We start from the raw sequence: 27,421 nt of genomic DNA on the forward strand, positions 1-27,421 counted from the left end.
CTTTTTCACTCCCCTTTTTCATTTTCATCAAGAGACTCTTTTGTTCCTCATCACTTTCTACCATAAGAGTGCTGTCATCTGCATATCTGAGGTTATTGATATTTCTCCTCGGCAATCTTGATTCCAACTTTGTGCTTCATCCAGTCAAGGTAATTCACATGATGTACTCTGCATATAAGTTAAATAAACAGGGTGACAATATACAGCCTTGATGTACTCCTTTCGCAATTTGGAACCAGTCCATGTCTGGTTCTAACTGTTGCTTCTTGACCTACATACAGATTGCTCAGGAGGCAGGTAAGGTGGTCTGGTATTCCCATCTGTTGAAGAATTTTCCATAGTTTGTTGTGATCCACACAGTCAAAGGCTTTAGCATAGTCAATGAAGCAGAAGTAGATGTTTTACTGAATTCTCTTGCTTTTTTTTATGATCCAACAAATGTTGGCAATTTGATCTCTATTCCTCTGCCTTTTCTGAATCCAGCTTGAACATCTGTAAGTTCTTGGTTCATGTAGTGTTGAAGCCTCGCTTGGAGAATTTTGAGCACTACTTTGCTAGCATGTGAGATGAGTGCAATTGTGTGGTAGTTTGAACATTGTTTAGCATTCCCTTTCTTTGGGATTGGAATGAGAAGTGTACCAAATTTGCCGGCATATTGAGTGCAGCACTTTCACAGCATCATCTTTTAGGATTTGAAAAAGCTCAGCTGGAATTTCATCACCTCCGCTAGCTTTGTTTGTACTGGTGCTTCCTAAGGCCCACTTGACTTCGCATTCCAGGATACCTGGCTTTAGGTGAGTGATCACACCATTGTGGTTATCTGGGTCATTAAGACTTTTTTTGTAGAGTTCTTCTGTGTATTCTTGCCACCTCTTCTTAATATCTTCTTCTTTAGTTAGGTCCGTACCATTTCTGTCCTTTATCATGCCTATCTTTGCATGAAATATTCCCTTGGTATCTCTAATTTTCTTGAAGAGATTTCTAGTCTTTCCCATTCTGTTGTTTTTCTCTATTTCTTATCATTGATCACTGAGGAAGGCTTTCTTATCTCTCCTTGCTATTCTTTGGAACTCTGCATTCAAATGGGTATATCTTTCCTTTTCTCCTTTGCCTTTCATTTCTTTTCTAAGCTATTTGTAAGGCCTCCTCAGACAACTATTTGCCTTTCTTTTTTTGGGGGGGTGGTTTTGATCACTGCCTCCTGTACAATGTTAGGAACCTGCGTCAATAGTTCTTCAGGCACTCTGTCTATCAGATCCAGTCCCTTGAATCTATTTGTCACTTCCAGTGTATAATCATAAAGGATTTGATTTAGGTCATACCTGAATGGCCTAGTGGTTTTCCCTACTTTCTTCAATTTAAATCTGAATTTTGCAATAACGAGTTCATAATCTGAGCCACAGTCAGCTCTCAGTCTTGTTTTTACTGACTGTACAGAACTTCTCATCTTTGGCTGCAAAGAATATAATCAATCTGATTTGGGTATTGACCATCTGGTGATGTCCATGTAGAGTTGTCTCTTGTGTTGTTGGAAGATGGTGTTTGCTATGACCAGAGAGTTCTCTGGGTGAAGATTTTTTAGCTTTTTCCCTGCTTCATTCTGTACTCCACGGCCAAACTTGACTGTTACTCTAGGTATCTCTTGACTTCCTACTTTTGCATTCCAGTCCCCTATGATGAAAAGGACATCTTTTGGGGGTGTTAGTTCTAGAAGGTCTTGTAGGTCATCATAGATCCGTTCAACCTCACTTCTTCAGCATTACTGGTTGGGGCATAGACTTGGATTACTGTGATATTGAATGGTTTGCCTTGGAAACTAACAGAGATCATTCTGTCATTTTTGAGATTGTATCCAAGTACTGCATTTCAGACTCTTTTGTTGACTATGATGGCTACTCCATTTCTTCTAAGGGATTCTTGCTCACAGTAGTAGGTATAGTGGTCATCTCAATTAAATCCACCCATTCTGCTCCATTTTAGTTCACTGATTCCTAAATTGTCGATGTTCACTCTGGCCATCTCCTGTTTGACCCCTTCCAGTTTACCTTGATTTTAGGACCTAACATTTCAGGTTCCTATGCAATATTGTTCTCTACAGCATCAGACTTTACTTCCATCACCAGTCACATCCACAACTGGGTATTTTTGCTTTGGTTCCACCTCTTCATTTTTTCTGGAGTTATTTCTCCATTATTCTCCATCTTATTGTCCCTACCATAAAGATGAGAAAACTGAGGTTCAGAGAGGTTATCATGTCCAAGGTCAAGCAGCTAGTAAGCTGTGGAGCCAGGATTGGCATCCTGGCAGCTGACCTCAGGTTCTATGACCTTTGTATCCATCAAGCTCACACGGCTCCTAGCCACGCTAATTACTGAATAAAGGAACAAGCAGTACACTTAGGGTGTGATATTTAACATGCATTTTGAGAAGGTGCTAAATAGGAAAGTGAAAGAACTACTGTAGTTACAGTGTTTTGCATTGAGAGAGATGAAGCCAGGGCCTCTCAGTGGCTGTCTCTGGGACTCTGGGCCAGGGCCCTACCATCTGTGGGTCTCAGTTGCCTCGTAATAAGGCTTGGTTTTAGAGTCATCATTTGTTGGAAGTCGGTGGGCTATGGTTCCCTTCTGACCTAACTCTTCATCTGTTGGTGTGCAGAGTAGGTGACCTGAAAGGATGCTGGCTGAGAGCAGCCGACTCCACCAGGAGTGGGGGCAGGAGGGCTTTTTACCTGTGTTTCCTCACCTGTAAGAGGCTTCTTCTAGCTCCTGAGGCTGGTGCTTCCAGGCACATCTGTCTCACAGCTCAGGGCAGAACTTGGTGTGGCATCACCAGCCTAACTCCTGTCTCTCAGGGCTCCCAATGTGTGAAATGTGCCCTGATGAGAAAAGTGTGAGAATATGCTAAAAGGTAGAGAGGAGAATCTCACTGTAGGCCGTCCTGTGACATCTCTGAAAATAAGCAGACAAAACTTCAGAAATAGCAGAAGTGTTGGTAGAAAGTAAGAGAGTTTATAGGCAGCTTCAGGAAACCCTGTCTTCACTGGGTTCTGAGGGTATCCAGAGCTGATAGGAAATACAGAGATCATTGCCTTAAGCTGTGGGAGCTTCCAGGATGGGCACTGGATCTTACTGCTTTTCCCTCAGCGTCTTAGGAAGTACCTGGCACTCTGCTGGCTCTCAGTTACACTTTGCTGAGTGACTGACTGGGAAGGGAATCAGAGTGGACAGGCGCCAGCAGGCAGAGGGATACAGTCCCAGAAAACATGGTCAGAAGTGCAATGAGAGCTGTGCGAGCACAGTCACCGAAGAAGTGCAGCTGGGGGGGAGGAGAGCACCTGCTCGAGGGGCCGGCCCACGGTGCGTATACCTCTTCCTGCCTCCCTTCTATCCACCAACCCAACCACAGTCACCAAAGCCCATTCTGGGCTCCAGGATATAGTGCAGAATAAAAGGGACATGGTCTCTGTCCTCATTCAACCTGGCGATGACTAGGAAAGATCATGGCTGATGACGATTGTCTGTGCTTAGTATTAGTGCCGCCGGAACACAGGCCGCTCACTAGCTCTGTAACCGTAGGCAACTCACTGATACTCTTTGAGTTTCTCATCTGTAACATGGGATGGGCGTTTCTAAGAATTATAAATAATAATACATGTCAATAGTGGCTTCTTTTCTTTGCGTTTATGTGGGTGTGGGGTGGAAGATGGGGTTCTCTTTCTGTCCTCAGCTGCTTTCCAGAAGATGAACACTTATTGAATACTGTAACAAATAAATTTTCGGTTTTATTATTTTGACAATAACTTCTTCTGTTAAACTACTTCCTGCTCCTCTTAAACTGGCAGAAACCAAATGTGAGATTTCTTAAGGTATTCAACACTATATCCCAATTACAAGAAATCAGTAGAAACCTTCAAAAACAAATAAGATAAATTCAAACAGTGAATCTGTAATTACTGTCCAAATGCACACCATTTTAAGCTAAACCTCCAAAATGTAATCATTATATAGTAGTTACAGCACATCCTTAAGTTCCTGCAATCAGAGAAGAGGTAGAGTTATGGCCTAAAATAGACAAATAATAGCAACCAAACAAATTCTACATGTATTTTTATTTTTTCTCAAGTTTGTGTTTGAGGTAAAATGACCATTGCTTTTTACTTTCTTGCACTGCAGTGACTCGGGTGGAAGTCACTTTTCGGAGCACTTTCCCCTCAGGAGTTATTCCATGACCCCAGCTCCTACTGTGTGGTCAGGTGTGCTGACCCAGGTGTGCTCACGCAGGTGTACTCATGCAGTGCACACGGTGTGCCAGGCTAGCGGTGGGGTTTGGGGGAGGCCTGGGAGACGCCTCCAGTCCTGCCTCCGTCGCTTCCTCATTCTGTGACCCTGGGCAAGTCACCAGTCTGTGTTCCAGCTGCCTCATCTAGAACAGAAACAGTGCCTGACTCATGGGTCATTTCGAGATTAAATTAGGTGATAAGCCCTATTTCCTCAATTCTAAGATACCAGTAGTTTTACAGTACAGCAAATTTTCAGGTGGAAAAACCCATTGTATTAAGTCTACATGTTGAATGTAAGGCAGCCAAAGTTCAAGAAATCAAATATAAAAGGAAAAAAAACTCACTAAATTGAGGGTAAGGCAGTCTTATTATTATGGATCATTATCTTATTATCCTCTCTGTATTGGTGGAGCTGTGGTCTGTGCCCAGATGTCCCTGTTACTGCCTCTCTGCCAAGCAGTCTGAGACGGGCTGCCTTTTCATCACTTCTCTCAATATCTTGCCCCCACCAATTAGATGCCAGGCCCTGTGTGGGCAAGCTTGGGCATGTTGTTGCTTCCTGTTTGTGTGGATTCCACCTCATAGAGATTCAGAAAAACAACCACTTCTGGGCCAAACAGTCCCTCCTTTTCCACAAGTTTCTTTTACACCTGACCTAGTGGCTCCCAACTGTTTTCATGTCACTGCACAGCCAGAAAATGATAATATTTGTACAAGACTCCAGGGTAAAGGGAGGATCAGTCAGGCCAAGAGGTCCAAATGCTCACCATCTGGAATCATTCAGGCCATTCTAGTGTAGCCCACTTTCTCTAGTTAGTGTCTACAGTGAGCAAGGAGGAGGAGAAGGAAGAGAAAACCCAGCAGAAACCCTGCTAATGGTCATTGGTTTTTGCTGGAGAATTTTAAGAGCATCTTAGTTTTTCAAAGCATTTTTACAGTAGTGGTCTGATATCTTGATTGAAATACCCTCTGGCCTTTGGGTACCATCAACAAACAAGCTCCATGTGTCAGAACCACTGGGAAACCGTTAGTATCAATAGTGTCATATATATTCCCTACTGGCCTGAGGCCTGGGAAACTGAATCATAAAAGCACTCCAGGTGATTCTGTGCTGACAGATTTGAGAACCACTGAGCCACAAAGGCCCTTGGAGGGTTTTGCTTGGCTCTATACCTTTTGCCCTACATGGTGTACCTGCCTTTTATACCCCGTAAAGATAGCCTTTCTGATGCACTGGTCCAAACCTAGTCACAGACCACCCCTCCATACATGCCTAGTGACACCCCTGGTGCACGAGGAGGACCACCACAATGAGCAGGGATTTGGCACATCTTCTGGGCCAGAAGCTTGCAATCTTCTACAAGAACAGCATGTCTCAGAGTGTGGTCTGGAGACTGCCTGCATCAGAATCACCTAGAAAGAAGCTTAAAGCCTGAATAAGATTCTCAAATTTTGGCCTAGTAATCTACATTTTAAATCGGTACCTTGCTAATGCTTACACACATTCAGATTGGGGAACTACTGCATATGTGTAACTTAATAATCCTATCAATCTGCAAAGGGTTAATTTCAAGGTAAGCACAGACACTGTGGCCTGGGTCAAAGGCAGACCTTTTACTACATGATAACCATCCATACACACAGCTAGCTCCTTGAATAAGGAACCTTGTTTTTAGTACCGCCAAAGGGTAGTAACAAAAGAAGGGTGTTTAGGCCCCAAAATTCTACCAGTGAAGTAAATGGTATAATTAAAAGCCTGATATGATGGCTTGAATACACATAAGATTCAACACATCCTCCCTTATCTTAGTTTAATTTGGCAGTGGGAGTGTTTTTGCTTTGGTCATTACGTCTCTCTCAATCATAGTGGAACTTCTAGAATAAATAATTTTTTAACAGGATCCATGAACCCCTGAAATTGCAGGTAAAATTTTATGTGAATATGTATATTTTTCTAGGAGAGAGTTCAGGCTACTGCCAGATTCTCAAAGAAATCTCTGACCCTGAAAGGGGAAAGATTAAGGATTTGAATGGAGGGATTTTTAAGGATTAGAACAGTGAAGAATTGTAAAGAAAGGCTCACATCTGGGTAAGGATTTCCAAACTTTTGTAAACCAGCAGAACTGCGATTTCTAGCATTCCTTAAAAGCACACCTGGTTTCTCTCCTCTCTTCTTCCTGCCTCATTCTTTCTTCCTTTACGTTTGTCTCTTTTTCTGTGTTTTTCCTCCCCAGTTTTTTCCTCTTTTTTTTCTCTGTGTCCGTCTGGTCATCCCTCCTTGCCATCCACTCCATCTCCCTTCTGCTCACTGACTGACCTAGTTCAGTTCAGTCGCTCAGTCATGTCCAACTCTTTGTGACCCACAGACTGCAGCACGTCAGGCTTCCCTGTCCGTCACCAACTCCTGGAGCTTGCTCAAACTCATGTCCATTTGAGTCAGTGATGCCATCCAACCATCTCATCCTCTGTCGTCCCCTTCTCCTCCTGCCTTCAGTCTTTCCCAGCATCAGAGTCTTTCCCAGTGAGTCAGTTCTTCGCATCAGGTGGCCAAAGTATTGGAGTTTCAGCTTCAGCATCAGTCTTTTCAATGAATATTCAGGACTGATTTCCTTTAGGATTGACTGGATTGATCTCCTTGCAGTCCAGGTAGAAAGCAAAGCACATTTCTCCATTTGTTCTACCTGTGGAATAACTTTTTTAAAAAATAGAGCTTTATGTTGGTGACTCTTGTTTTTAAATCAACTGAGTTGAACATTTACCATTTCTCTCGTAGAGAGAGAACATAAAACTCTAGGTGCCCTGCCTTCTTGGCTTTTGGGGTTCAGCCCTCAGGAGGAGGTTTTCTGGGGCTGTGATCCTGACTTCTGCCTGGCAGGAGGAGGGCAGGGGCAGGCACCTTCAGGCCTTCCTCTTGTTCTGAGGCTGCCTCTGAAGAGAGTGACTGACTGCCCAGAATTCCAGGCCTCCAGCTCCAAAACTCTCCCACCCTCTCCATTGCATTATTTTTCATTTTCTGGCTTTGCCTGTGGAAAGCAGAGAAAGGAACCACTAGGCTGAGGAGGCCATGGGGACCCAGTCATAGCTGCAGAAGGAAACCCGAGCTAATGCTGCCCAGCTCTGTCCTTGTGTCGGCTCTGGCTCCATGAGCAGGAGGGGGCTTGGCCCGCCAGGCTCCCCAGAGAGCTCCCTGGGATGGATGCCTGAAGCATGAAGTCACTGGTTTGGGAGGCCCCTCGCCTTGCTGGGCCGCCTGCCTCAACCCTGAGCAACCGGGAGTTTCAAGGAGGTGGAGGGTGACACCCTGAGGGGTGGGTTAGCACATCCTGCCTGCACCCCTGGTTCCACCCTGCCGGGCCTGGTACTCCCTTCACTGCAGGAGGGAGTCCTTTGGCTGTGGAGGGTGAGCCAGATGCCCTCAGCGTGGCTGTGGAGGGGCAAATGATGGCATTTTCAGACTCAAGCATTTTGGGGGCACCTACTTGGCTTCCCTGGTGGCTTAGACAGTAAAGAATCTGCCTGCAATGAGGGAGGCCTAGCTTTGATCCCTGGGTTGGGAAGATCCCCTGGAGAAGGGAATGACTGCTCACTCCAGTGTTTTTGCCTGGAGAATCCCATGGATAAGGGAGCCCAGCAGACGACAGTGCATGGGGTCACAAAAAGTCTGACACAACTGAGCAACTAGCACTGACTGGATTGAGATGCGTTTTAGTGGGTCTGAGAGGGACACAGAGGCAAGAGATAGGCCCTCAGGTCACTCATGTTTGGGTGGGGAATGATGGCCATCTATAGACAGAGAGTCTCTGGCTGACTGTGGGTGGTGCAGAGAGGACTGGCTGGCTGGGCCATGTTCTGTGACCTGAGGAGCCTGTGGGCGCTGGCTGGAAGGGAGAGTGGAGTTTGCTATGGGGGCGTTTGGCAGGAGAGTGCTGCCTCCTTGGGGTTGGCAGAAGATGAAGCCCCAAGTCATAAACTCCAGGGCTCAGATGGGGTTAGGGCCAGAGGTTTCTGAGCCTGTGGCACAGGTGCTCTAAGCCTGCTCACCATCTAATTTGTCTCTCCAGTCCCAGACTTAATGCTTGCTGGGAGCTGGGCCATGCAAATTCATCTTCAGAGATGTATCCTGAAGAAATAGTGAGCCCTCTGCCAATCCCAGCACACAAGCACCCAGAGCCCAGCCAGCACCAAGCACCACGGCAGCCCCTAGAACACCTCCCTGGGGACTGCATTTGCCAGCGCATTTCTGGGCCCCATAGAGGACTGACAAGTGGCTGTAACTGTTGGCCCCTTTGCAGGATTGCATCACACTTAACGTAGTTGTCAGAGCTGTAGCTTTGGACTCAGACCTCTGTGTTCAGATTCCAGGACAGCTGTAAGTCATTGCATGGACTTGGTCAAGTTAGTTAACCTTTCTGACCACTCTCATTTTTGAAAATCAGGTAATAATGCCTACTTTACTGGGTTGCCAGAGCATAAAATAATATATATGATACCTTGTCATAGCGTGAATGAAGTGAGTGCTTAATAAATAATTATTATTATTAACATTGTTTATCCTGGATGACTGTGTCTCTGGAGGCCCCTGGGTTATTTTCCAAGGCAGTGGTTCTCAAGCTTCAAGATTGGGGGATCTTGTAGTGGCGAAGGTGCCAGTTGCATGGGTGGGGGCAGGGGGAGATGTTGCAGTTCTGACAAGCTCTCTGGTGGTGCTGATGCTGACACCCCTGGCCCAAGACCAGGTAGGGATCCATCATCCACGTCCCCGAGAGGAGCATCCCTAGCCTCCTTTGTCTTCGCACTTGCCCAGGACAGCCTAGGTTAAAGGCATATTCATTCCAGTCCAGCTCTTATTAAGTGGGACCTGTGTTACATACTGCTCCCAGGCCCAGGGTGCCAGTGACCAACAGAATATTGAAAGCAGGAACGTGTGTCAAAAACAAGACTGGGACAGTAGCATCTTTGACTTTGCGGAAGTTTTCCGTGGGATCTGGGCATGGTGGATATTGAGAAATCAGTCTGTGCTTCTGGACAGCTCTTCCTCCAAGTCCCACAACCCAGCCTGTGATGCCTGAATAAAACCTTGTAAGGTCTAGATGTCAGCAAAAGGAGCTGGGCTTTCTGCCTGAACTCCTGAGAGCGTGGGACTTTCTGCCCAGTTCCTCCAGGGAGGGGTTGTACATGGGCAGATGGCTCACTGCAGGGCGGGGGTGGGGTGGGGCGGTGCTCGCCTTGCAGTGGCTGAGAGCTGAGGCTTTCACTCATCTGCTTCCATCTGAGGAGGCAACTTGCTTTGGTGGGAGAATTGGAGTCTGTATCTAGGACTAGTCTGCACCTGTGGCTTTGCTCCTCCCTCTCCGCTCTGCCTTGGCTGGGAAGCTCCCTTCATCCTCTATTCCACATCTGCAAAGCAGAGACTCGGCCTGGCTGAAACAAGGATGCTGCAGGTGGTCCCTGCAGGGGGCGCTTTTTTTAAAATTGTGGCAAAATATATATGACAAAAAGATTGCCATTTTAACCATTTTAAAGTGTGCAATTCAGTGGCACTTACTCCATTAACCGTGGTGTACAACCATCACAACTGTCTTCTTTTAAAACATTTTTTATCACCCCCAAACAAAAACTGTGTCTACGGAAAAATAACTCTCCATTCCCCTGCCACTCCCTGATAACCTCTGTTCTATTTTCTGTTTCTGTGAATATGCCTATTCCAGATGTTTCATATGAATGGATCATACAGTATTTGTCTTTTTGTGTGTTTTTTTCCACTTAATGTGTTTTTGAGATTCATACATATATCAAGTGTCGGTACTTCATTCCTTTCGATGGCTGAATAATACTCTGTATGGATAGACCATGTGCTGTTTCTCCACTCATCTGTTGATGGACACTTGGGTTGTTTCCATTGTTTATTTTTTATTTTAAACAATATTTATTTATTTGACTTAGTTGTGGCACATGGGGTCTTTCGTCTTCCTTGGGGCATGTGGGATCTTTAGTTGCAGCAGCTGGGATCTAGTTCCCAGACCCGGAATTGAAGCTAGGCCCTCTGCATTGGGAGTGGAGTCTTAGCTACTGGACAACTGGGGAAGTCCCTCTATTGTTTATTAATAAACTATGATTTTTTTGCTTGCCCCCTGGTTCTAGGCAATGAGATATATCATGACATGAAACAGCATAGTTCCTGCCCTAACCCGGCAGGCAGCAGGCAGCGACAACAGAGAGATGCGTGCCTAGCAGGGCACACGTTGGAGGGAGCTTGGCTGCACTGGGTTCTTCTGGTCTTGCCTGACCAGCTTCTGACTGTGTGGCATGGTGCCTCCTTTTTTGGGCCTTGGCATTCCCGTTTGTACAATGGACTTGCAACAAGGACCCCTGTGGTGTTAACATGCTATAGTGCTGTGATACTGAATCTTCTGCCGTGGGGTTCTTAGAGAATGTCCCCTGCGTTTCCTTCTTGGGTAGGGCTTGCGGTAAGCGAGAACTGCATGTGGCTGCAGAGCTGGGGCATGTGGAGTCCGGTATCTCCAGCATGGTGCTAGGCAGGAGGGCGACCCTGCTTGCATAACCACGGGGAGGCTGACTGCGCCCTGCAGGGGGGGCCCTTGTCCTCCCACCCCCTTCTCAGAGCCTGCCTGGAGACAGTGTCCGGGCAACGGGTAACCGCGGGGCTGAGGACTGACTCCCAGGTCTGAACTCTGGACCCACCGCAGAGGCCGGGGCTATGCAGAGATAGTTGATGTGGGGGACCCCAAGCGGGGTTAGATTATTTTGGGGTGTGTGTGGGAGTGTGTGGGATGTAGGTAGGATGGGAATTAGGATGCCAGAGGCAGGGACAGCCAGAAGGAATAAGTGGTGGCTGGGAGGAACCCACAGCCTGGGTGGAGACTTCCTGTCAAAACAGCCACTTATCCTGGCTGGAGAGTGCATTCCTTTCCCCCAGGAGATAAGAAGGCCAGATTTTCCTTTCTCAGTGCTCCTTTGAGCTGAGAGCAGTGGGGGGCTTTGCAGGCTGGGGGCTGGGGGCTGGGGGCTTTGCAGTCCCTTCCATCTGGCCCCAGCCTGACAAGCTGGGGTCCTGGGCCCCCTCTCAGTTCTCCCTGCAGCCTTGGGTGAGCTCTGATCCCGGCAACCAAGGGTTGAATCTTGTCTCCTCTCGGTGCTTCAGCTTCCTTACCTGAAAAATGCACCTATCTCATTGAGCGAAAATATGTAATGCACTTGGAACAGTGCCTGGCACAAATCTTTGCTCAGCAATTTGTGGCAATCCTGGTTGTTATCCAAAGACTCCACTTGTTTCTTGGGTCCAAGTGAGTTGCAGATCCCTAAATTTCCTAGGGCATCTGACAATCCTCTGCTCTGTAAGCTTTTCCAGGTGACAAATCTCTTCTCATCTCAACTTGACCCCAAGGCCATTATAAAAAAAGTCTTGCTAAGCATTTAAAATAGAGTCGATGTCAGAGGATAGAACAATTTCTCGAATATTAGAAATGCCCCCTTTCACAAGTGAGAGCTCCTTTTCTCAGGAGGAACTCCAGGACTGCTGTCCAGATTGTAGGGGTTGGCAGGAGCTTCTCTTCTTACTGGAAACTAAGCCACTGCCTCCCAAGGGGGCTGCCCTGACATCCCCCCAACCCAGGCCCTTCATGCCCTGGGTTGCCTGGCCCTGGGGGCTTTTCCGGCTGTTCCCGCCAGTCAGTTGTCCTAAGGGTGGAGGCCTTCCCCCAGGGGCCTAGAGGCTCCAGGCTGCTCCTCCCCACACCCTCTGGGCAGGCCCAGCTCCACTTCAGACTTCCCTTCTGGCCACTGCTAGAATGCCCAGCCTTCCCTCTGTGTATTTTCTCTGGGTGGGGGCCTGGGAGCTGGAAACCCTGTTCACATCCTCTCTCCACCCTCCCTTTGGAGGACCAAACTCACCAGGGCTGAAGCCAGAGAGGCGGTTGTGGTCTGGGGAAGGCTCCTAGGCTCACGGAACAGAAGTCCTGTGGAGAAGGAAATCCATGCTGTGGGCGGGGGCTTTGGGGGGATCTCTTCCTAACCCATCATTATTGCTCTTTCTAGTCAGTACAACCTGATCTGGTTCAGTTTCAGAGTATTTCTGATGGTGCACCTGTCGTGGACTAGGATTGTTATGACCCAGATCAGTGGGAGAATCCAGCAAACGGGGAGTATTTTGGGGACTCCAAATGGGACTCCAAGCCAGGGTTCCTTTCCCACTTTCAACTCTCATGTCTTTCCAATTCCCTTACTTGTAAAAACAGACCAGTGAATTAGACCAGGAAGCTTTTAGTATCTGCATTAATGGAGGGCACACGTGACTGTCATACTCTAAGACCTAGTGGCAGGACTTGTAATTCATAATTGGTTTGTTTCATTAGTGGACAAAAATGTGGTAGTGACCTTGTCTCACAGTCTGGAGCACACTTGGTATCCACAGCCACAGAGATGGGGAAGGGTAACAGGGAGGTTACCCTTTGCTACTTGGAAGAAAAGCTATGACAAACCTAGACAGAAAATTAAAAAGCAGAGACATTACTTTGCCGACAAAGGTCCATCTAGTCAAAGCTATGGTTTTTCCAGTGGTCATGTATGGATGTGAGAGTTGTACTATAAAGAAGGCTGATTGCTGAAGAATTGATGTTTTTGAACTGTGATGTTGGAGAAGACTCTTCAGAGTCCCTTGGACTGCAGGGAGATCAAACCAGTCAATCCTAGAGGAGATCAGTCCTGAATATTCATTGGAAGAACTGATTCTGAAGCTCCAATACTTTGGCCACCTGATGCGAAGAACTGACTCATTAGAAAAGACCCTGATGCTGGGAAAGATTGAAGGCAGGAGCAGAAGCGGACAACAGAGGATGAGATGGTTGGATGGCATAATGACTCAATGGACGTGAGTTTGAGCAAGCTCTGGGATATGGTGATGGACAGGGAAGCCTAGCATATGCTGCAGTCCATGGGGTCACAAAGAATTGGACACGACTGAGTGACTGAAGATCTCTTTAAGAAAATTAGAGGTACCAAGGGAACATTTCATGCAAAGATGGTCTCGATAAAGGACAGAAATGGTATAGACCTAACAGAAGCAGAAGATATTGGGAAGAGGTGGCAAGAATACACGGAAGAACTGTACAAAAAAGATCTTCATGACCCAGATAATCATGATGATGTGATCACTAATCTAGAGCCAGACATCTTGGAACGTGAAGTCAAGTGGGCCTTAGAAAGCATCACTATGAACAAAGCTAGTGGAGGTGATGGCATCCCAGTTGAGCTGTTTCAAATCCTGAAAGATGATGCTGTGAAAGTGCTGCACTCAATATGCCAGCAAATTTGGAAAACTCAGCAGTGGCCACAGGACTGGAAAAGGTCAGTTTTCATTCCAATTCCAAAGAAAGGCAATGCCAAAGAATGCTCAAACTACCGCACAATTGCACTCATCTCACATGCTAGTAATGCTCAAAATTCTCCAAGCCAGGCTTCAGCAGTACGTGAACCATGAACTCCCTGATGTTCAAGCTGGTTTTAGAAAAGGCAGAGGAACCAGAGATCAAATGGCCAACATCCGCTGGATCATCAAAAAAGCAAGAGAGTTCCAGAAAAACATCTCTTTCTGCTTTATTGACTATGCCAAAGCCTTTGACTGTGTGGATCACAATCAACTGCGGAAAATTCTGAAAGAGATGGGAATACCAGACCACCTCACCTGCCTCTTGAGAAATCTGTATGCAGGTCAGGAAGCAACAATTAGAACTGGATATGGAACAACAGACTGGTTCCAGATAGGAAAAGGAGTACATCAAGGCTGTATATTGTCACCCTGCTTATTTAACTTATATGCAGAGTCCATCGTGAGAAACGCTGGACTGGAAGAAACACAAGCTGGAATCAAGATTGCCGGGAGAAATATCAATCACCTCAGATATGCAGATGACACCACCCTTATGGCAGAAAGTGAAGAGCTACAAAGCGTCTTGATGAAAGTGAAAGAGGAGAGCGAAAAAGTTATCTTAAAGCTCAACATTCAGAAAACGAAGATCATGGCATCTGGTCCCATCACTTCATGGGAAATAGATGGGGAAACAGTGGAAACAGTGTCAGACTTTATCTTTTGGGGCTCCAAAAGCACTGCAGATGGTGACTGCAGCCATGAAATTAAAAGATGCTTACTCCTTGGAAGAAAAGTTATGACCAACCTAGATAGTATATTCAAAAGCAGAGACATTACTTTGCCGACTAAGGTCCATCTAGTCAAGGCTATGGTTTTTCCTGTGGTCATGTATGGATGTGAGAGTTGGACTGTGAAGAAGGCTGAGCGCCGAAGAATTGATGCTTTTGAACTGTGGTGTTGGAGAAGACTCTTGAGAGTCCATTGGACTGCAAGGAGATCCGACCAGTCCATTCTGAAGGAGATCAACCCTGGGATTTTTTTGGAAGGAATGATGCTAAAGCTGAAACTCCAGTACTTTGGCCACCTCATGTGAAGAGTTGACTCATTGGAAAAGACTCTGATGCTGGGAGGGATTGGGGGCAGGAGGAGAAGGGGACAACAGAAGATGAGATGGCTGGATGGCATCACCAATTCGATGGAGGTGAGTCTGAGTGAACTCTGGGAGATGGTGATGGACAGGGAGGCCTGGCGTGCTGCAATTCATGGGGTCGCAAAGAGTTGGACACGACTGAGCGACTGAACTGAACTGAACTGAACTGAGTGACTGAACAACAACAGGGAGGTAGAGGGCAGCACTGACAGCTCTGGAAGCTAGTTTGGGATTTTATATCAGCCACTGGAGATCGGCGGTGCATTTGGATGATGTGCCCTGAGTCTTGAGAATGAACTCCTGACTGGCGGCTTTCAGAATTAGAAGGGTTCTGAAAAAGAATTTAGTTTACCTGTTACTGAGAGTGTGACCTGCATCATCTGGGCTCATTGAGACTGCAGACTCTCATCCCTGGTAGACATCCCCACCTGGACATCGAGGTGCCTATCCCAGGTGGACAGAGTCATCATTTGCATTTTGAAGAAGGGCTCACTTACAGTCCCACAGTGAGTCTGTGGCAGAACCAGAGCGTGAGCCCAGGGTCCTGTTTCTTGGTCCTGTCACGGTTCTTCCCTTCCTCCCAGAGATCCCCAGAGCCTCATGCTCCACCCCAGGGAGGAGAAGAATAGCCTGGGCTTCTCCCAGATCTACCCTCTTTGAGCTCAGTTTGGGCACATTTTGCTCTCTCATGACTGAGGCTGCCTCCCCCATTGCAGCTCCCAGACCTGACACCAAAGCCCTGAGGCAGAAAACTCCACTGAGCAGCCCAGGCCCCTGGGGGCTTGCTGGGCCGGACTGCCCGTCTGTGTCCACTTTGGACCTTCTGGGGTTGGGCCATATCTGAGTAAGAGGAGGGGATGCACGGCAGGAGCTCTGTGAGAGCCTCAGTGATAGATGCGGCCTGGACATGCCTCATTTCTCTCTGGCACTGACCTGTCTTTGTCAGGCCGTTTTAGCCTTTCTGTCCCCCTCCCCCCCCAAAACACAGGTCTATGTCCCCATGAGACAGAGTCCCAGAGCCATCAAGGCAATGCCGGCAATGGGCAGGCCATCCCGGGTTCCAGGTGGGCTCTGCTGAGGAGGAGGCTCTTGGGAGGGGCAAGTGTCCAGGGTGAGGCGGGGCCCTTGGTCAAGGCGCCTGGTTCACCTTTCCCTTACTGCTCACCCTACTGTACTTCCGGCTCCTCTGGGATCGTCTGGGGCCCGGTGGCCTTCTCGTGCCCTCCCCGCCCCCAGGCCTTGTTTTGGTGTGTGTGTCCCTTCCCAGAAGCTCGGCCTCTCCTTTCCTTTTCCTTGCAGGGCTGCTCTTCCTGTGATGTCCTAGGATCCGGGCAGCGTGCCCCTCCCGCCTTCCTCTCCCTGGGCCCTTCCTCTGCTCTTTCTATTCCTGGTTGGACCGGCCTCTCCCATTGTCGTTCCCGGGAAAGGGCTGTCTTGCTGGTCGAGGGGTTGGGGGACCTGAGCCAAGAAGAAAACCAGGTGGGAAGCCCCTCGCCCCACCCGGGCTTATCAGAGGGATGGCAGGGGCCCCAGTGCCAGCGTCATTTTTAGAAATCTCACTTTCCAAGTTAGTCAGCGGTGGCCATCTAACACCCATGGTGGGGGCAGGGGATGACTTCCCGCTGCCTCCTCTGATTTCAGCGGACCCCAGGGCTGGTGAGGGCAGGGCAGCACACAGAGTTTCCTGGAAGCCACCTTCCCAGAGGGCGCAGCCCAGCCTGAGGGAGCTGCCCTTTGCAGCAGTGTGTGACTCGGGCTGGCTCCTTTGGCCCAGATGAGGTAGGCAGGGTCCCGTGATAGTCCTTGGGAGTAGATCCTTGACCCTGCAGGGGGCTTCCTACGGTGACAGGAAGCTGTGATACCCAAGTGCCAAGGGGGAAGGCCAGCCTTCAAGTGTCTTCCCTCCTCCTGCTCTTGCCTGGTTTTCATCATGTTTTCTCTTTCCTCACTCTGTTCTATCTTTGTTCTTCCTAAAAGCTCATAACTCACGTGGGGCCAAAGACTTTTTTTCTGTGGATACAGAAGCAGATGTTCAGGTCAACCCAGATATAGTCACACGCAGCAGCTGCAGGCACTGGACATTCTGGGCCTCGCAGAGCTGGAAGACACCAGCTGAGAGTGCCGGAGCCCCTCTTGTTACCAGCAGAGTCTGAAGGGCCCACAGAGGTGAAGACACTCACCTCAGAAATCTCTGGGGAAACAACTCAGGATAAATTGCAGGGAGTTGCTATGGTAGATGGCAAATGTTGACTTCAGACAGACCTGGGGTGGAGGCTGGGCTGTGCCTCTTCCCAGCTGTGCACACACTCCTCAGTGCATGTGGCATTCCACAGGGAGACCCCTGTGGGCCCCACAGAGGTGGAGAAGGGGAGATGCCGTTACCTCGGGGGCGTTTCTCTCAGAGCTGAAGGAAACCGGCTGTATGCATCCTTCTGTGTGGGAAGGTAGTGTTGGGGACCTGGAGACCGGCCTCCCAGAGGAGAGGCCAGGGCTCTCACACAGGCAGGTCTGCTGTGTGACCTTGGACAAGACTCTTCACCTTCATGAGCCGGGTTTGCTAACCTCTGATCTTGCAGGGTAGCTGTAAGGATCAAAGATGATGTAAAGGACTTGGTACCCAGTGACTGGCACAGAGGAGGTGCTTAATAACTGATGACTTGCCGCTATGTTCAGAAGGCAGTGTCCTGGGATGCCCCTGAGGGACCTGCCCTGTCCCCATGTGTGCAGATGCCTTGCCTGGCAGAGATGACAGCAGGAGATGTTGCCCTCTGTTCACGCCAAGGCACGGCATGGTGGGACTTGAGACATCATAGGTGCCCATGGGGCCTGCCGGAAGTCTCAGGTACAGAGGCAGCCCCTAGCATAGAGGTCCTGAACCTTGGGGAGGCTTCAGGGAACCCCCCCCAATGGAATGCAAAATGTGCTTTCATCAGATTCTCAAATGGGGCCGTGACTAGAAGAATTAGCAAATCGGGCAGCAAGACCCACTGTGAGAGGCCTTGGCAAGTGGTGTCTACTCAGCCCTGCAACGCTGGATGTGGCCAGCGGACCTCAGGCCACGCCTTAAGTACAAATTTTTCTGAGACCAGTGCCTGACCTGGGCATCTGCTCCACATAAGCTCAAGGTCCAGCTGGACCACAGGTTAGGGTTGTGGGCAAGAGACTGGGGCCCCGGAAGTCAGGATGAAGGCCAGGTCTTCTGTGGGGCTAGCTCAGGACTGGGGAGCATGATGTGGGGGGCTGTCAAGTGGGTGGACGTCATAAGGGCCCCGGGAAGGTAAGGGCAGAGACAGAGAGACAGGTCCACCATGCGAACCTAGGGCTCCTTCTTATCCACTAGAATGTGGCATGTGTGAATGGTGGCTACAAGGTCCTCCCCTGCTGGACTGGGCTGTGTCAGAAATGATCTCTCTAGGCCTTGAATTCCGGCTTGAGGAAAATCACTGCAGGATCTTATCTCAGAGAACTGAGGCTGTAGGTGTTTCCTCCCTATCTTTTGCTCAATTTCATTTTTTCCCCTTCTGTTTCTTTTTTGCCCCTTATTTTACTTGCCCTATCTTACTTATGTTTTTCTCATAAGCTACTTAAATCATTTTGAAAAATGGGGCAAGTATCATTTTGAAAAACAGGGAGAGTATAAATGGAAAGAAAAAAAAGAAATGAATTTGTTTATAGAAAAGCTATCTGGAGAAAGTAGGCTTTCAGTTGTGGGATGTTTTGTTTGCTTTTACAAAAGGCATAAATTTTTGATGATAAGTTGATTATGCTCATGACAGACAACATGGAAAGTTTTTAAACATTAAAAATTGCCTATGATTGCATTATACAGACAATAACAGTTTTTGGTATATTTGCTTTTCTTACATATATACATTAAAACTTTTTTTTGTATTCATCCTATAAATGGTATCCAATTTCTTACTTAATATATATCATATGTAACATGGATAGTTTTCTTTGGCACTAGTAAGTCTTTATAAGGATTTAAAATACCTCAACCTTTCAATTGGACATGTAGACACTCCCCACTTACACAATTATAAATAACTCATTGACAAGCATCTCTGTTCATAAAGTTCTTGTCAAAGTGAAGATTTCCTTGAGAACAATTCAGGACTGGACTTGGGGGGAGAGGGCTGGGGTCAGCAGCAGCCGTCAGTGTGAGCGAGTGCTTGTGAGCGTGTGAGAGCTGCGCTTGTGATCATCCTGCAGAAGAGGGACCCCGCCCCCACCTCTGCCGCCTCGAATAAGGCAAGTGACTCATCCCCTCAATCTGTGGATCTCATTGGTGGGAAGATGGAGAAAGAGAAGAGGCTTCCCAGTGACTCATCTACGGCGCCTGAGATCCCTCTGGCCCTTCAGGCTGACCGGGGCCAGGCCCCTCAGGCCTGGTGACCAAATACCCGCCCATGGCAGGGTGGCTTCGGGGACAGCCAGGATCAGTGGAGCCTGATGAAGTGTTCATGATCCTCACGGCTGGCCAGCCCAGCACAGCCCTGTGCTCAAATGTGCTCAGACCTGTGTGTCATCCAGCTTGGCCGAGCTCCCTTCCAAGGCAGGCTGGGCTGGTTTTCTCCTCAGAAAGGCTAGTCAGCAGGGTCAGCCAGCGGATAAACTAAAGTTAACTTAGCTATTATTGCTTTTCTGTTAAAGAGGGGAGGACCAGCTGTGAAGTCGCCAAACCATTCGGAAATGCTGCACAGTCCTTGGGATCTAAGGTTCAGGCGAAAGAGAGCAATTGACAATGATTTTAAGTCCTGACTGGACTCCCCAGTGTCCTTGTGCTTCACTGAGCTTTCATTTTACTGTTTTTTTTTTGAAAAATATTTTTCCTATGAAGATATGAATCTTGAAAGCCATGAGAAGTGCCCGTGATCTCGGACTCATCAGCGAGCCAGCACTCTTTACTGGATGGAAGCTCAGGGTGAAGTTAAGCCCCAAGGGTGGTGGAGGACAGGCTGGCAGGGGGTTGTCACTGCAGCCCTGGGGGTCAGCTATGGAGAGACTAATGGCTAAGTGCTCGTCTTGCATGTCAGAGGGGATAGAGGGAAAAAGATCAAGACTGAGTTGTGGACTAGAGTGAGCAGGAACAAACCAACCCATTCTCTAAAAACAGACACTGGATCTCCTGCGTGTTCCTGAGCCCAAGGACACCGAACTTGTATCTTAAAATTCCACAGCCCACTAACACATCCACAGATGCTGTTCAAGGTGACCCCCTTTGACAAAAAAGCAGTATCTGTAGGAGTGAAACCTTTTAACTGCATTTAAGGCAATGTAAAAAATGTTTAAAATGCTTTGAAGAAATCAGATCTGAGATGTTTCTGCTATAAAGTAGTCTCTGAACCATCAGACTGAAAGCACAGAAGCAAAAGATCCAAGAGCAAGGTTCTTTCAGTGTGACCCATATTTGCACCCGGCCTGCTGTGTGGCAGGCACAGTGGTTGGGCCTGGGGGACAGAGGCGTTTAAGAGCAGATCTCTAGCCCCAAGGAGTCTGGTCATGGAGGGCACTTAGGAGGAGGATTCTGATCAAGGAGTTCATGTAAAGCCCAAAGAGAGCAGCGTTTGGGTTGAGCTTGAAGAGTGAGCACCATATTGATATTCAGAGATGTGGGGAAGGGTCTGGAAGCAGGGGACACGGGAATGGGTACTAGTAGGCTTCTTGGGCAGAGTTGTCTGTGTGACCGCTGGGAAGAGGAAAAGGCAAAGCACAAATAGGAAACGATAGGTGGGCCATTGCCAGGCTGTGGGGAGCTTCCACACTCCTCTTAAGGAGTTTGGACTTTATTCTGTAGCTAATAGGAATCTATGGGAAGGTTTTTGAGCAGGGAGTTAATGTAATTTTTTAAATCAAAAGCGAACACATCAGTGCATGCTCATTGAAAGATTTCAGCTGTACTGAAGTCTATAAGCAAAAAAAAAAAAAAGCTCCCCTTCCTAGAGGTGGCTACTCTCTTCCTCATGTCATTTTATTTACCTACATCCGTAGATATAGATATACAAAAGTCAAGCCCTAGATGTGGGAAGGAAGATGTTTCTATTATCTTCTGTGTTCTCTCCCTGACCCCCACATCATACCTATCTTTTACTATTTAAAGTTACTATTTAAAGCTAGGACTATTTACTATTTAAAGCTGGGACTGTAATCTAGAGAACCTGTGTTATGTCTTGTCAGTCGGCTCATTTTGCTTTCTTCTGTATTATTTCAGAACATGGCTTTATTGGATATTCACCAGAACTGCTACAGAACAATACTCTGCCAGATTACAGCCCTGGAGAGTCCTTTTTCACTGTCTTCGGGGTGTTCTTCCCCACAGCTACAGGTACTGGCATTCTTTTTCATTATCATGTTAGGGATATAAGTAAATACTTGGTTCCCAAAATGCAGTATCATAATGGACCTGCATGTGCTTTTAGGGTATATATCTGACTTTATAGATGGCCTTAGCTTTAACTACACATCTATTATTTTGACAGAGGCTTTCCTTGTTCATAATTCCTGAAGGCTCCCAACATGATTTGATCCCCCTTACCCCTTACACTTATATTGACACCTCTTGGCCAAGTTAGTAGAGGGGACCTATTTCTCTTAGGGCTAAGCAGGCTGGGTTCCTCAGCAGGACAGCTGCCCTTCCCACCTTGTAGTGAGTTCAGACTGGTCTCTAATCTCCCCCTCCCCTACCCCAACCCACGTGTCTTCTCCCAGGGGGCAGAGAAATGCTCTTATCCTCCTACCACTTTGACTGTGGGTGAAATCAGGATCCCACGAGCAAGGACCTTGGCTCTTCCCCCACTTTCCCGTCCTATGGTGGCTGCAGAGGAGCCTTGCACAGCTGAGGTCCTGGTAGAACTGTTGCATGCTCGAGTCCCAGGCTCAGAAGGTAGTAAGCTAATGTGTTGACCAAATGCTCCACAAGAAATAACCATTTACTAGGGACTGGGCTTGTTCCCAGAACACAGACTCAGAAAAACCTTTCTTTCTCCATCCTGGCAGTGTTGATGCCCTGGAGCTGATTTTGTCTCCTTTCCCTCCTCCCTCTGCCTTTCTCCAGAGAGAAGGGAGGAAAAGCTACTAGATTGTTGAAAATTTAAGAGACTATCCCTATCAGATGTGAACAAGGATTTGGAGGAACTGGAACTTGCATACATTGCTGATTGGAACGTAAAATGGGCAACCATTTTTTGGAAAATGGTTTGACAGTTTCTTAAAAACCAACATATACCCAGCCATTCCAATCCTGGTTATCTACTATTGAGGAAAAAAAAAAAAAAAGCATGTATCCATATAAAGACTTGCATATGAAAGTTCAAAGCAATTTAGTCTGTTATAGTCCCAAACTGGAAACAACTCAAATACTCATCAACAGGTGAATAGAGAGACAAATTATGGTATCACCACACAATATAAAACTACTCAGCCATTAGAAAAAGTGAACTATTGATAACTTGTGACGATGTAGATGACTCTCAAAATAATGCTGCTGTGTGAAAAAAGGCAAAAAGAGAGTTCCTTTTTAAAAAGATAAAATTATTTAAAAATCCATTTATATAAAACCCTAGAAAATGCACAGTACAGTGACAGAAAGCAGGTCGTTAATACCTAGGAGTGGAGGGGAAGGGAGCAGGAGGGAGGCCAAGGAAGTTTGGGGGGATGAAAAAATGTGTTTCTCACTGTGGTGATGGACTCGCAAGTGTGTTCTTGTCAAATTTTACAGACTGTTACACTGTAAACCTGCAGCTTATTGTATGTTAGTTACACCTCAGTAAAGCTGTTAAAACGTGGGGGAAAATTACTGACTGTGGTCATATTTAACAACTTCCCTGAATCCCTCTGGCCACCACCCCTGTCTCTCCCCTCCACAGCCACGGTGTCTGCTCTCCCAACCACCTTCCTGCCTCCTGCGCTTCTCGTCCACTCTCTCCTTTTGGAATTCCAGGCCTGTCTCTCCAGTGAAATGGTTCTTGCATAAGTCGTCAGTGGCTTCCACTTAGTTCAGTGGGTACTTAAAATTTGTCAGTGTGTTTGACCTCTCAGCCGCGTTCCACTTTCTCCTTCATTTCTCGTACCTTCTATGATGTAGCACCCTCCTCTGACCCACTTGATAGGGGCATCCTCTTCTGCCTGCCCATTCAGTGTTGGGGTTCTTCAGGCTGTGCCTACTGTTTCCCTTGGGATCTCATTCATGCCCATTGTTCAGGGACCACCCGCAATGCTGGCCATTCCCAGATTTATGCCTCCAGCCCCGATTTCTCTAAGCTTCACATCATGTATTTAAGTGCCTACATGACACCTTCTCTTGGTATCCTAGTCTCAGCATGTTCAGAACCCATCCATCCCATCAGCCCCTACTGGTTTTCCTCCACTCCTGATCTCAGGGATGGCACCCTCATTCCTCCAATTGCTCGAGCTGGTAATGGGGAGTTAGTTCTGACACCTTCCTCTTGCCAGACTCCTCTGTCCATGGGATTCGCCAGGCAGGAATACTAAAGTGGGTTGCCATTTCCTCCTCCAGGGGATCTTCCCAACCTAGGGATCGAACCCATGTCTCCTGTGTCTCCTGCATTGCAGGCAGATTTTTTTACCCACTGAGCCATTGAGGAAGCCTCTTCCTTACCAGTCCCCTCCAAGTCCTATGAATTTTACCTCCTAAATTTACCCAACTTTACTCTCGCTTCCCTCTGTCTCTTCCACCTGACCACTCTGCCCCAAGCTTCATTTCTCAGCTGAGTAACTAAGGCAACTACGAGTTGACACCCCTCCCCCAACTCCCTCTTTGAGGCTTGGTCACAGGAAGGAGGCTGGAGCTAGGTCTCAGTGATGGCAGGTAGCATGCTGTTCTACAGTCCAGGTGTGCCAGAAACAATGTGTTTCTTTCATCTTAATGAAGTGGAAAGAGCCGGTCTCTGACCTTAAGCCTTCAGTCTGCCAGGGTGGCTGGAAACTGCTGTCAGTCACCCACCGTGCCTCTGCCTTGCCCTGTCAGCTCTCAGGGTCTCACTCAGTACCAGGGCATGCCGGGGCTCTGGCTGTTCACCATCTGTGCTCTGAGCCAGGCCCTCCCACAGCCCTGTCTGCAATCCCTTTAGGGTTATGGTCTCTGTTGCTTCTGAGCCACTTTGGGGGATGGAAAGTTTGCTGAACCTGGGAACCGCGTGCCTAGAGTCTGTGTACCTCTCAGACCCTCTTTCCTGAGATCTTGCTGGATCCCACTGGTGCTGCCAGGCAGTGGGCCTCAGGTCCTCGTTGTTCAAATCCTGTGGGCCTTTCTCTTCCTGCCCAAGCGTGAGGGGCAATCTTCTGTTCTAATACGGGGGACACTGCTGTCCAGGGCCAGCTTCGTGAGCGTGAATTTATACATTCATACTTGGTCATAAGCTCAGGAGGACCCCACACTTGGTTTAACGCTTTGCTGTTGCTGGAATTCTTAATAATTTTTGAACAAGGAGCCCTACATTTTTTTTTTGCACTGGGCCCTACAAACAGTGTAGCAAATAGGTTTTGTTCCCACGGTACTCTCCCCAGTCACTCTGCAGCTTCTTTTCTATCTCTTGCTGCTGCTGCTGCTGCTAAGTCGCTTCAGTCGTGTCCGACTGTTTGACCCCATAGGCGGCAGCCCACCAGGCTCCCCCGCATCCCTGGGATTCTCCAGGCAAGAACACTGGAGTGGGCTGCCATTTCCTTCCCCAGTGCATGAAAGTGAAAAGTCAAAGTGAAGTCACTCAGTCGTGTCCGACTCCTGCTGCTGCTGCTGCTGCTGCTATGTCACTTCAGTCGTGTCCGACTCCTAGATCCTCTAAAATCTCCTAAGGGCCCAGCCTTTTGAGAAACAGAAACCAAAACAATGTGAAAAGTCTGATTCTTCCCTGCCACGTATTTCCACCAAGACAATAAAATAAAGGTCACGTTCCTCTTGAATGGACAGAAAAGGAAAGGGAGAGGGGATGAAATACACGAAGAAGAACATTTTTGAAAATTTTTAACATTAACATCTGAAAATATTTTCTAGCCCCTTCTGCTCCCCATTCCCCCACACCTTGCCCCTCCCCAGCACATTCAAGAGGCTTCCCACCTGCGTGTTTGTTTCCTTGGGCCTGGCAGGGAGTCCTGATGCCAGGCCAGAGCCTTGCTTCCAGGTGCCAGGTTAGCAGTCCCAGCTGAAGCAGGGCCGTGGTCCTTTGAGGCGGGCAGTACCACCAGGATGTTGCCTTTGGTGCGTGACCCCGTCAGGTCCCCTCCAAGCTTCTCCCATGGCTTCCCTCCTTTTTATTTGCAGGCCTTGCCTCTTGTAAGAGAGGGAATGCCTGGCCTGAGTGAAGGGCCCAGGGTGACGAGCCTTCCCTCTGGTGCTTCACCCTTCAGGAAGGAATCAGCAGTGGCCTGAGGTTGGAAGATGCCACCCAGGAGCCCAGAATTTGAGCTGGACTACCATTTGAGATCAGCCAGTCCAGCGACTCTCAACTTTGTATCTTTTACTCCATGTTTGTTTTTGTTAATGGTACTGAAGACCTTACTACACTGGAAATTCCGTGCCTCCCTGGACCAGAAGGAGGATCTTGATCCTTTCTTTGAGAAAGATTCGACCTAAGAAGATTAGCCAAGCTTCTTTATTTTCTGTGGCTTAAATTATGAAGGTATTGTTTGGTAATGTTCCAAATATAAAATGATAATATTGAACAAACTGTCTACGCAAGCCTCTTTTACCCCACCCCTCTTAAGGGATGTGCTTTTCTGCCTCCCTGACACCCCCAGCCCCATCCCCACCCTCCACACCCCCATCTGGGCCCAACCAGGCTGAGAATCACTGATCTGGGAAATGAGCACAGAGGATTGAGGAAGGTCACCCAGCTAATTAGTGACTAGAGTTGTTAGGAGAAACACACTGACTGAAACTGCCTACTCTCATCAGGCCCCATAGTAAACTTTCCTGTGAGTTATTTTACGACAGGAGGTCCTGGTAAGGAATACGGAACTAAAAAGCCACCAACAACCAGTAGAATTTGGGAAAGGTCAAAAGGAGATACTCATGTCCCATTGCCCTCCCAGAATCCTCCTTGTTAGAATCCATCTTGGCTGAGCAATGTGTGCACTACCAAGAAGGGCCCTGAATCAGAATGATTGGCCAGAGACAGCCCAGAAACTAATCCCATCACCGTAAAACCCGAGACTGCGAGCCACATGGCGGAGCAGGTCTCCTGGGTTCCCTGACCTCTTGTTCTCCACCCAGGCACCCCTTCCCAGTGAAGGCACCTTTCCTTGCTTTGTCAGTACGTGTCACCTCTGACAATTCTTTTCTGAGTGTTAGACAAGAGCCCACTTTCGAGCCCTGGAAGGGGTCCCCCCCTGCAACAGAGTTGGGCCACCATCCCTCTGTAAAGGGTTGCCTCTCCTGGCTATCTCTGTTTTCCAGGGGCTCCAGTGTAAACACGGTAGGCAGGACAGGCAATTTGTATCCCTTGGCTTTCCCCTGGCAGATGTTCCATTAAGCTAGGAGAAGCATGGATGATTGGCAGTTTCCATGGTGACAGATTTGCCAAGGATTAACTCTGAGTGAGTCATGGCTGGGGCTCCCTCCAACGCCATCCTCTCCTGGAACAGGAGAACCTCCAGGCTGTGAGAGGGGAGAGGAGTTTGGAAGAACAGACATTTCCAGTCCCCCGACCCTGCATCCTCATCTCTGACCAGTGACATGTTATTTAGGTTACTCTAGAGATCTTATCCCCGGGGGCGGGAGACTTCCTGGGGAGAATAGCTGAAGCCTAGGTTTCAGTGGCTCCTCTGGTTTTAGGAAGCGAAGTCTTCTGTCAGTCTTCCTCGCTGCACTCCACCACACCCTGTGGTGGTGGCTGCAGGGTGGGGCTGGGACCTTGGAATAGACTCTGCATTTAGTTTCCCAAAGCACTTTCCTTCTCTGAGCTATACCACCAAACTTTCTCTGAAAAACAAACACCTCTCCCTGTAGTTATTCATGCACACACATGGCCACTCTGGGAATCTGGGACCACAATACATGGAGGAACTAGAAAATGGAAATTCACTGGGATAAATACCGTTGTGTGAAGTTGTGTAACCCTTGTCCCCAAATTTCAGACTCCTGCTGGAAGGGATAAGGGCCTCTTGTGGTTGACCACACCCAGCATCAAAATGGATGTGGGAAACCAGCAGCCTTTACCAGAATGTCCACGCTCACCTTTGTGGCCAGGAGCCCTGCTGTTTCTGTGACATCCTTTGGCCTCCCTGGACCTGATCCTATCTCTCCCCACCCCACACACATACACACACTCTGAGAAGTTCTGGAATCTTCTGAGCTCTTCCAGATTGGCTGGCTGTCTCTGGGACCCTCAGCTCTAGGCATCTATGCTGGCTTTGCCCTCAGCCTACCTCTACATTCCTTCTCTCTCAGTGTGTCCCCAGGCCTCCTCCTAAGTTATGTGTTCTTGTGGGTGAGAGAAGAAGGACCTGCTGGGCCAGAATGAGGTCTTGTTTTACGGAGCAGAGAACCTGAGCAAGGACAGTCTGAGGGGGACTCACCCCCTACATTCTGATGGACTTGTGAGCACGAACAGGAGAAAGGAAGGGAGCTTTATAATTATTACATATGTTTATT

General features: G+C 48.1%; 1 protein-coding gene across 1 annotated transcript in view; it reads left to right on the plus strand.

Moving 5' to 3' along the window:
- SLC12A8 (solute carrier family 12 member 8) overlaps positions 1–27,421 on the plus strand; it is a 126,964-nt gene that overhangs the window by 45,510 nt on the left and 54,033 nt on the right. The window contains exon 6 of the mRNA XM_040265537.1: positions 21,026–21,139. Coding sequence (XP_040121471.1) covers positions 21,026–21,139 — 114 coding nt within the window. The remainder of the gene's footprint in view (positions 1–21,025; positions 21,140–27,421) is intronic.

The sequence above is a fragment of the Oryx dammah genome, unplaced genomic scaffold (genome assembly GCF_014754425.2).
Source record: "Oryx dammah isolate SB20612 unplaced genomic scaffold, SCBI_Odam_1.1 HiC_scaffold_2, whole genome shotgun sequence".
Taxonomy (NCBI): Eukaryota; Metazoa; Chordata; class Mammalia; order Artiodactyla; family Bovidae; genus Oryx; species Oryx dammah.